Raw genomic sequence first — 10,291 nt, forward strand, 5'->3', positions numbered from 1 at the left:
AAAGCCATTCCACAAATAAAGGCTGAGAAAATAATAGGTAACCAATTAAATTTAAAATAAAAAGAAGAAGACAAATCCAGCACTGCACTGAAACATGGGTGGACCTGATTGAAGCCCTGAATGTGGATCCAATAACCACAATTATGTGAACCAGAGGACCCTACACTAACCAATTATTTACTATACCAAACAAATTTTCTTGATCCACACAACCACCATGTTACTCCCTTCCCACTCCACATCACTTTCACAATCATCATCCTTTTCATTCCAGCTGTCACCTTTTATTACATTACCTATACTCTTCGTAATAACAAAGGCCGGTCCACGATATACGATTGTTGTTGATCATTTCTTCGTGATTTTGGTTAATCACATTTTGTTAAATATTTTTTTTGAAAATGTATAGAGAATGACGTAACCTTCCGTATTCATGCAGAATATATTATTACGGGGATCGATTTATAACATACGATTGTTATTGATCATTTCTTCGTGATTTTGGTTGTTGATCATTTTTTCTTAATTTTGATTAATCACATTACGTTTGAATAAAATTCTACAAAATGTATAAAGAATGACGTTTCTTTTTGTATTCATGTAAAATATATTATTATGACATCTTGTTCACAAAATATGATTTTTTATCTGAATATATTTCCGTAACGGTTACTAATTATATTTTATAATTATCATTCTAAGATTAGGTAAATTTTTTACAAAATATAAATATAATGAGGGGTAGCATTGAAACTTCAATCTTCATGCAAAATAACGTTAATAATATTCACGATTAAGATTACGATAAATAACTGCAACAATCATATATTAGGAACCAAAATCTTATTATAATATAGTGCATTCACATATCTACTTCATGTACATACAAAAAAAACCCACATGCACCACTTGGGTATCCTTTAAAAGGTAACACTTACTTTCTCTCTGTCACAAAACACATAAACAAAACAAAAAAAAAAGAAAGAAAAGAACCATGGGAAGCTTGGGCTTAGCATCTGATTCTTACACAGATTTTAGTTCATCTCAAGCAGTTGATTTTGATTCTACAAATTATGAATACCCACAAACAGACTTGTCATTGAACAATGATGATTGTTTGGGTAAAAACAGAGTTTTAAACAAGAAAAAACCAGTACTTCTTGAAAGAAATGATGAGGATGAGCTGGGAAGAACTAAAAGCTTAAGTGATGAAGATCTTGAGGAGCTAAAAGGGTGTTTGGATTTGGGTTTTGGTTTTAGTTATGATGAAATTCCTGAGCTTTGTAATACTTTACCAGCTCTTGAGCTTTGTTATTCCTTGAGTCAGAAGTTTCTTGATGATCAACAACATCATCATAGGTCCCCTGATAATTCTTCGTATTCGGTGTCATTGTCTGAGTCTCCTTCTCCTTCTCCGCCTTCCGGAGCTATTGCCAACTGGAAGATCTCTAGTCCTGGTGAGTCTTACATATGTTCTTTCTTGTCAAATTTTACTAGTTTTACTTGAGTTTATAAATTTAGGGTGAGCGAGAATTAAACTCATGACCTGAGACGACAGATGATAAGTCCTTACCACTCGACTATCTCATCACGCTCTTTACTCGTGTCATTTATCTACATATATTTCAAGAATTTAACCAATCTGCATTCTTATTTCTAGGTGATCATCCGGAAGATGTTAAAGCAAGGCTTAAATTTTGGGCTCAAGCGGTAGCATGTACTGTAAAACTATGCAACTAATCTATGCAACAAGAGATGAAGAAATTTAAGCTGGAGTTGGGAGGAGAAGCGATGAAAACCGATGAATATCTTGGCATGGATGTCCTCCATCTCCCAAGTAAGCTAAGGATCATGCATTAAAAGGAGACTAAAGATCATATGATTCTTTCTGTACCTGGAGATGGTCATGCCACTATGATCTGTCAATGAAAGGGTCATTAGAAATGTAGAAGATCGCTCTGAGCAGGAGATCAGAGGAATGTAACTGTTATCTGAGATTAACCAATACCAAATTCAAGTCTGACTAAAATGCGCCCCAATGTATCATGTAATTTTGCAATAATTGATATAAATAAAATTCATTCTTCAAACTTTTTTTCTCAAATGATTAGAGTGGTTGAGACGAAAACTCTACTGAATTGAAATGTTTAGACACATTTACGTGTAATTGTCTTGTTCCCATCCATCACCTCAGATAGCGAAGATCAGATGATCAGTTACATTAGGAGCAGGGAATTTTGAAAAGTCTAGTCCACAGGTAACTGATTTAGCGGAAAAATGAAATGTATTTACCAGTTCCGTGTTAGAAAGGGGAAATCAAAGAGCTTGATACGAATTTTACACGATGCCTGGAAACTTGTCGATGGCACTGATGAATAGGTTTCATTTTGATCAAAGTGTTAGGGGGTCAGAAGATTCAGTTAAAATGAAACATTATATATCAACTGAAATCTGGAATATAAAGGGAAATGAAAAACAACTTGTTGCTTGCTCGCCTTTCATCTCCGTGTAGTAAAATCATTATGACATCGGATTTCTTAAATCAGAAAGACACTGGAAATGCAGATGAATATTTATGATCACTTGTAAAATTGGAAATTTAATACAGCAGGGTCTTTACAGACCTGTTTTGACAGTGAAACAAAGACACAAATAAACCACACATGTAAGTTGATAATGCTGCTGTCTAATCACTGGTAACTATTCAAATGCTTGAAATAAATTTAGAAATGTTGTTATCAGAGCTTCCTCCTTCATCCATAGCAGCCTTTGCGAATTCCTTAAACTTCAAGGCATTGATTTTAAGTTCGTTTCTTTTCTCTCCTTCCATCACTTCCTTCAAACAGGCCTCTATATGTTCCCTCGTAGCAATTTCCTTCTCATTAACTTTAACTCGAACCCCCATTTTCCAAACATCCACAATGAACTTGGCGTTCGTAGTTTGATCTGTCCATTGAGGCATAGCTACTACCGGAACTCCTAAGCTTAATGCCTCAAGCGTCGAGTTCCATCCACAATGAGACATAAAACAGCCCACTGCTTCATGAGATAAAACTTGTAGCTGTGAGCACCAATTTACTATCAAGCATCGGTTTTTTAGTGCTTCAGACATGAAATTAACGGGAAGTTTTGCCTCTTCAGAAGCTCTAATAATCCATAAGAAGGCAATATTGCTGTTTGAAAGGCCAAATGCTAATTCTGTCATTTGCTCTTCTTTTAGATTCGCAATGCTACCAAAAGATACATAGACTACTGAGCCTTTCGTCTTTGTGTCCAACCAGTTCTTGCAAGTGTCTTGATCTGCTGTGAAAAGATTAAGGTCATAGTCTTTATCACCGGTTACTCTTTTGTCTGTGTACATTGAAGGAATGGCTGGTCCTATGGTCTTGATACTCCATTGCTCTGCCATCCAGTTTACTACCTGATCAGACGTAACATATATATATCAAATGATACTTAAATGCACGAAATGTTATACTTAATGTTTCAAGAAACTTACTTCGTTCTCCAACTTGTCAAAAGTATTAAAAAGAAGCCAATCAGCTTCCTTGAAATTTGAAAACTGATCACTGATATATTTGAGAATGGCAGGATTTGAGCCCGTGTCGTAGATGAACGATGGCAAATCATGTAGCTGAAGCGGAACTGATAGTTGAGGTACTGAAACCACTGATCCATTGGTCGGAAGCTGCAATGTCCCTGCATAGGTCTGAAAATAGAGCAAAGAAACAATACAGGATTGAGTGAAAAATGAAGCTCCTTTAAGGCTTTGTTGGTGTGCTATGTCTAAGCACCAAGGCATCATTGAATCATATATAAGGACTCTAAAAGGGTTGCAAGAATCCTTGTGTCTCTCAATGAGCTCAATTAACCCCTGTGAAACCGCAGGTTGGAAACGAGCCCATCTTTCTTTCTCTTTATCCTCAGCTGAGCCATGTACTTCTTTTGATGGTTGGTTAGATTCAACTTGTGAGCCATCCAATGGTTCTTTGGTATCATTATCCAATGGTTGTTTAGGTAAATCTTCCGAGCCATCAGAAATCGACACGATCTTCACGAGTCCATTTTCAGTAATGAGGGACTTGCTTATGGTGCTAGTTGCCACTAGAGTAACCATAAGGCCTTTGAAAGCTAGGCGTTTGGCGAACTGTAACACGGGATTCAAGTGTCCTTGCAACGGATTTGCAATGACCAAAACATGAGGATTACTTGCCATTTCACTGAAGCTTTCTTGGTATCGAAAAGATAGTTGTTGTATGGCAATGATTTCAACGAAATTTTTACAGGCTGCAGGCGTCCAGACATTGAAAATATGTAAGCTAAGCTTTCTATCATTAAATACAGAGTCCGCATAGTTGGTACAACAAACTATGAATCACATTCAATTTTACATGCCCATATGTAAACAGCATTATGATTTACCAGGACGACTTTATCAATACACAAAACTACTAGGGGTGTAAGCGGTAGTGGGGTTTGGTTCGGTCAGAGGGTAATAACCAAATCAAACCGCAACTTGCGGTTTTCCGGTATCTTCATCGGCAACCAAACCGTTGGTATATAAAAACCAACCAAATCCACCAACGTAATTGCGGTTGGTTTTGCGGTTCAACCGCTCAAATAGTTCAAAAAAATTAACTTCAGTAAATATTGCATATACAAAATTATAAGGTTTTACAAAAAAAATTCAATAACCTAAAAATTCAATAAGCTTAAATGACAAATAAATTTAATAGTCCAGTGACATATTATAAAAGAAAAACTAATCTTGAAATATAAAAATTGATGCAAAACTTTCCGGATTTTATTTATATTGGTCTAAGTCCAAGTTTCAATACTTGAGTAATTTTATTTATAGGTATTTTTTCAAGTATTTTTTAAAAATATATTAATTTATATAATATTTATGCGGTTGCAGTAGGATTTTTGTGCTTTTTAAAATAATGAATCCGCAAAAGAACAATAATCTAAAATTGCATCCATGATCACCCGCATGATCACCGCATTTTGCAGTTATCCGTAATATGCGGATCGGTTGCGGGTGGTTTTTGCGGTTGAACGGATTGAATGTTAACGTACCCCTAACTTGAATGGACATCTTTAACTAAATGGAAACAGCAGAATCACAGTTTCTGCTTCGAATACTTCTTTTTTGCATCAGCTTTAGGAATGAGTTCAAGCAGCTTGAGCATCTGTTGATCAGCTTCATAGTCGTTATTTGGTGTTGTTAACAGCTTATTGCCTGTAAAAACTGAATTTGCAGCAGCAAGAAAGCACAAAGCTTGTTCAAGGATACTGAATCAAACTCTGCCAGCAAACAGCCTGACCATTGCTTTTGGCATTGTAATACGAGCTGAAGCAATCACCCGAATCATCTTGCATACTTCAACCGGCGGTAGAAGACTATAATCAATTAGTAGAAAACACTGGAAAAGCAGATGAATGCTTTAGGGTCACTTGTGAAATTGACAATTTTGATAAAGCATGGCCTTTACAAACCGGTTTTAACAGAGAAAAAGAAGAAGCTACTTTAACCACATATGTAAGTTGATAATGCTGCAGTCTAATCACTTGTACCTATTTAAATGCTTGCAATAAATTCAGAAATGTTGTTATCAGAGCTTCCTCCTTCATCCATAGCAACCTTTGCGAATTCCTTAAACTTCAAGGCATTGATTTTAAGTTCATTTCTTTTCTCTCCTTCCATCACTTCCTTCAAACAGGCCTCTATATGTTCCCTTGTAGCAATTTCTTTCTCGTTAACTTCAACTCGAACCCCCATTTGCCAAACATCCACAATGAACTTGGCGTTCGTAGTTTGATCTGTCCATTGAGGCAATGCAACTACAGGAACGCCTAAGCTTAATGCCTCAAGCGTCGAGTTCCATCCACAATGAGACATAAAACAGCCCACTGCTTCATGAGATAAAACTTGTAGCTGTGAGCACCAATTTACTATCAAGCATCGGCTTTTTAGTGCTTCAGACATGAAATTAACGGGAAGTTTTGCCTCTTCAGAAGCTCTGATTATCCATAAGAAGGAAATATTGCTGTTTGAAAGGCCAAATGCTAATTCTGTCATTTGCTCTTCTTTCAGATTCGCAATGCTACCAAAAGATACATAGACTACTGAGCCTTTCGTCTTTGTGTCCAACCAATTCTTGCAAATGTCTTGATTTGCCGTGAAAAGATTTAGGTCATAGTCTTTATCACCGGTTACTCTTTTGTCTGTGTACATTGAAGGAATGGCTGGTCCTATGGTCTTGATACTCCATTGCTCTGCCATCCAGTTCACTACCTAATCAGACATAACGTACAGATACTTAAATGCATCAATTGTTGTACTTAATGTTTCATTTTTTGTTTCAAAAACTACAAATGGCTGTATAGAAATCTAGAAACTTACTTCGTTCTCCAACTTGTCAAAAGTATTGAAAAGAAGCCAGTCAGCTTCCTTGAAATTTGAAAACTGGTCAATGACAGCTTTAACAATGGCAGGATTTGAGCTCTTGTCGTAGATAAACGATGGCAGATCATATAGCTGAAGCGGAACTGATAGTTGTGGTACTGAAATAACTGATCCATTGGTCGGAAGCTGCAATGTCCCTGCATAGGCATGATGATAGAGCAAAGAAACAATACAGGATTGAGTGAAAAATGAAGCTCCTTTAAGACCTTGTTGGTGTGCTATGTCTAAACACCAAGGCATCATTGAATCATATATGAGGACTCTAACAGGGTTGCAAGAATCCTTGTGTCTCTCAATGAGCTCAATTAACCCCTGTGAAACCGCAGGTTGGTAACGAGCCCATCTTTTTTTCGCTTTATCCTCAGCTGAGCCATAAACTTCTTCTTTTGATGGTTCGTTAGATTCAACTTGTGAGCCATCCAATGGTTCTGTGGATTCATTACCTGATGATTCTTTGGATTCATTGAACGAGCTATCCCATTGTTGTTTAGGTAAATCTTCTGAGCCATCAGAAATGGAGATGATTGTCACAAGTTCATTTTCAGTAATGAGAGACTTGCTTATTGTGCTAGTTGCCACTAGAGTAACCATAAGGCCTTTGGAAGCTATGCGTTTGGCAAATTGTAACATGGGATTCACGTGTCCTTGCACCGGATATGAAATGACCAAAACATGAGGATTACTTGCCATTTCACTGAAGCTTTCTTGGGATCGAAAAGATGGTTGTTGTATGGAAACAAATTTAAAGAAATTTATGAAGAGAAGTCGATTAAATTAAACCCTGTTTGTAATTTTACAATTGGACTTATGTAGCTGGCAATATCTTATTCCGGCTGCAGGCTGCCAGACATTGGAAATATCTATGCTAAGCTTGAAGGGGTTTTGTTTCTTTCTTTTAAAATATTTCCATATGTAAAATATGAAACAAACTATGAAACATATTTTAACTTTACCAGCAAGTTGGCTAAAAAAATTGATCTTAAAGTTTGTAAAATTATAAAAAGCTTTATGATTTTCCAGGACGACTATGTCAATGCACAAAACTACTTGAGTGAACATCTTTAACTGAAAATCCTTCTCTTTTGCATCATTAGAAAAACCTGTAGCTTTCGGAATTAAGAGACAGCGTTTAAAAAAGAAGCAATTACTTTAAGTTTGAGAGCTCACTGGTAGATAATTAAAAGTAGAAGCAGACATTTGATCCAGATATTGTACTCCTTAGACCTTGAATGTGAGGTATACAGTGAAGTGTGTCACCGTTTCAACACCATCAGTAGTATGCTGATCGACCTGATGAAGAGTTTCAATAGTTGCATACCCTTTCGCATGCTGATACTTTCCTGTCCCTCCAATGACTGCAATCTCGGAAATTGGTGAACCTGTCCGATGAACCCCAAAGAAGCTAATTGAATCATCGACGTGATCATGATCATGATCACCACCATGGAACATTGTTGTTAGTGCTAGTGTATGGCTGGTACCGTCCAAAGAGCTTGACAGGTAAAATCCTTGACCTTTGCCTAACACAGATGAGCCAAGCTCGTGCCCTTCAGTCAATTCGTTATCCACCACTGTGATGGTGCCGAACATCAACTGTTGGAGTGTTACTCCTGCAGGAAGCTGCCCTGCTGAGACGAAAGGCAATTGGTTGCCACCACTTACAACGTTGTTGTTACCGGTGTTGTGTAAATTTGTGGAGGTTGGAGAACTATTTAGACCTGCTAGGAAGGGTACATTGTTGTTATTGACAAGGTTATTTATGTTGTTTAATGGGACTCCACCATTAATTGGAAACACTTGACTATTAGCTTTCGAGAATGGGAGACCGTTGTCATCTGAGTTGGCTATGATCCCCGTTACCACTCGTCCAGAAGGGTGAGTTCCACCAAGAATATCATGCATGAAGAAGGCCATTGAAGCCTCAGGATGTCCTGCAGCAGTAGCCTCTGTGTCAGTCGTTGTCGTAGGCCCACTTGGTAATGTGGTGGCACGGGTGGCAAGTGGCGGGATGACAGGTCCAGGTATACTAGGTAACGGATTGGCAGGACCAGCTATAGGTGCCACATCAGCCACAGGTGAGATGGCAGCAGTGACCGGTATTTGTCCACTTGGCAATGTCGTAGATGGTCCTACCACAGGTGCCACTTCAGGGTCGTCAATTTCAGGTGGATCAGATGCCCCTGCCTGATTGACCGGGACAGGAAATTGAGGGTCTACTTCCTCGAGAATCCGAGCTGAGTTGGCACAACCAAGCAGGAAGGCTAGCAACAAGGCGTAAACAGTGGTTCTCAATATGTTTAAGCTAGGTAGCAGAAGTTTGGCCATATTTTTTTGAATTTTGGAGAAACTGGGGATGTGTAGATGCAGCTGATAATTGAAGATCAGGAGACTTGTGTTGATGATTTTGAGAGGCTTACTTTAAGAATTTATAGTTAGAGGCACCACTTTGGAATTAGAAGTGGAGCTGATGTGATGGAGTTGTTGCATCATCTACCCACTTTTGTAATGTGTGATCTGTTGGTAAATACCTAAATCCTTCTGTTGTTTAGCTCAATCCTTTTAATAATTACTTACTAAATTGTTTCTTCTTAGTAGCTAAACTCTTGCTAAGCACAAGGCTTAAGAGACTATTTTTGAGGTTCGAAATCACTCTCAATGTATTACTATTATCTATTGACACTTGATAATAGCACCAAGCAACTAATAACACTTGATAGAGTACCAAGCAAAGATCCAATGGGACGTTTGGATTGGTGGCAGAAATGAGAATGAGAGGTGTAAGAAACAAGCGACATGAATTTTGGTTGTTTAAAGCTTAAAAATATGCAGCAAAATCACGCACTACAAGAAATCTCATTTTTACCAACAGTTGCTGACGGAAATCTATCCGTTAGTAATTACCAACGGATTGCCGACCAATTGCAAGCTTTTAAAAAGTCGATATAACATCAACGGTTTCGCAACGGGTTACTAATGAAAAGTTGCCAACGAAATTTTCCGTTGGCTACACCAAAAGTTATAACAGAATTACTAATGAATTGGCAACATATATTTAACTACAGAATACTAATAGAATAACAATAAATTACTAACAAATTACTAACTCAATACTAACCACATTGTTCGTTGTCGGTTCCACCTGTCCAACTTGTATTCGGTTAGTAATCGGTTGATAATTATAAATCGGTTATCTATTTTTTCCTTATTAATCTGTTATAATTGTAGATCGGTTATATTTATTCTGTTACTAATCTGTAGCAATTCTAGATCGGTCGTGCATATTTTTGTTACTAATCTCTTGTAAAATTTTACCATATATATATGTCACACCCTATTATATCACAACTATAAAATCAATTATTGTGCACACCCTTGTTCATTTTCTTTCTCTCACATCTTCTCTCCCACCTCAACACTATGCAGCCAGTTCCATTTCTGTATTCCCAAGTAGGGATTTGAGTTCTAGCGGAGAATCGATTAAGTTCGTAGCTATTTATCGGCAGTTTAATCTTCATTTTTTGTCCCCCTCCTTATCACCATTGCACACACACAAGTTAAAAAATATTGACATATTTTTTGTTGGGCGTCATTTTACAACACAAATCAAGAATTAAAGAAGTTGTTCTCACCATTTGATTTAGTTACAGAAGGTAATCATCTATGACTACAAATATATTGATTGTAACTGTAGTTTTGGGTTTTATATATGACTAGTAACTAATTATTGTTGCAGCTAGACTTACACCGGATGAAAGAACACAAATTCCAGTTGGGTTTGGTTTCGTGATATCCGAAACAAAGATTGAAACTCAGAATGCATTG

General features: G+C 37.2%; 4 protein-coding genes across 5 annotated transcripts; 1 reads left to right on the plus strand and 3 right to left on the minus strand.

The window, feature by feature from the left end:
- The first annotated feature begins 888 nt into the window (after positions 1–888).
- Positions 889–2,092, plus strand: LOC141659497 (uncharacterized). The gene is made up of 2 exons (XM_074466395.1): positions 889–1,457; positions 1,661–2,092. The coding sequence occupies exons 1-2, from the start codon at positions 995–997 to the stop codon at positions 1,738–1,740; spliced, it is 543 nt and encodes a 180-aa protein (XP_074322496.1). The 5' UTR covers positions 889–994; the 3' UTR covers positions 1,741–2,092.
- Positions 2,093–2,535: 443 nt separating this feature from the next.
- Positions 2,536–4,313, minus strand: LOC141659488 (mogroside I-E synthase-like). The gene is made up of 2 exons (XM_074466384.1): positions 3,500–4,313; positions 2,536–3,421 (listed from the first exon to the last, which is right to left on the minus strand). The coding sequence occupies exons 1-2, from the start codon at positions 4,214–4,216 to the stop codon at positions 2,705–2,707; spliced, it is 1,434 nt and encodes a 477-aa protein (XP_074322485.1). The 5' UTR covers positions 4,217–4,313; the 3' UTR covers positions 2,536–2,704.
- A 633-nt stretch (positions 4,314–4,946) lies between these two features.
- Positions 4,947–7,428, minus strand: LOC141659507 (mogroside I-E synthase-like). 2 transcript variants are annotated; one of them, XM_074466415.1, is made up of 3 exons: positions 6,407–7,428; positions 5,578–6,298; positions 4,947–5,426 (listed from the first exon to the last, which is right to left on the minus strand). In XM_074466415.1, the coding sequence occupies exons 1-2, from the start codon at positions 7,157–7,159 to the stop codon at positions 5,582–5,584; spliced, it is 1,470 nt and encodes a 489-aa protein (XP_074322516.1). In that variant the 5' UTR covers positions 7,160–7,428; the 3' UTR covers positions 4,947–5,426; positions 5,578–5,581. The 2 variants fall into 2 exon arrangements, with proteins under 2 accessions (XP_074322516.1, XP_074322507.1); XM_074466406.1 differs by having other exon boundaries at positions 4,947–6,298.
- An 85-nt stretch (positions 7,429–7,513) lies between these two features.
- On the minus strand, positions 7,514–9,079 carry LOC141659518 (dirigent protein 9-like). Its single transcript, XM_074466428.1, has one exon. The coding sequence runs from the start codon at positions 8,792–8,794 to the stop codon at positions 7,688–7,690; it is 1,107 nt and encodes a 368-aa protein (XP_074322529.1). The 5' UTR covers positions 8,795–9,079; the 3' UTR covers positions 7,514–7,687.
- Between the last annotated feature and the right edge of the window lie 1,212 nt (positions 9,080–10,291).

The sequence above is a fragment of the Apium graveolens genome, chromosome 1 (genome assembly GCF_009905375.1).
Source record: "Apium graveolens cultivar Ventura chromosome 1, ASM990537v1, whole genome shotgun sequence".
Classification (NCBI taxonomy): Eukaryota; Viridiplantae; Streptophyta; class Magnoliopsida; order Apiales; family Apiaceae; genus Apium; species Apium graveolens.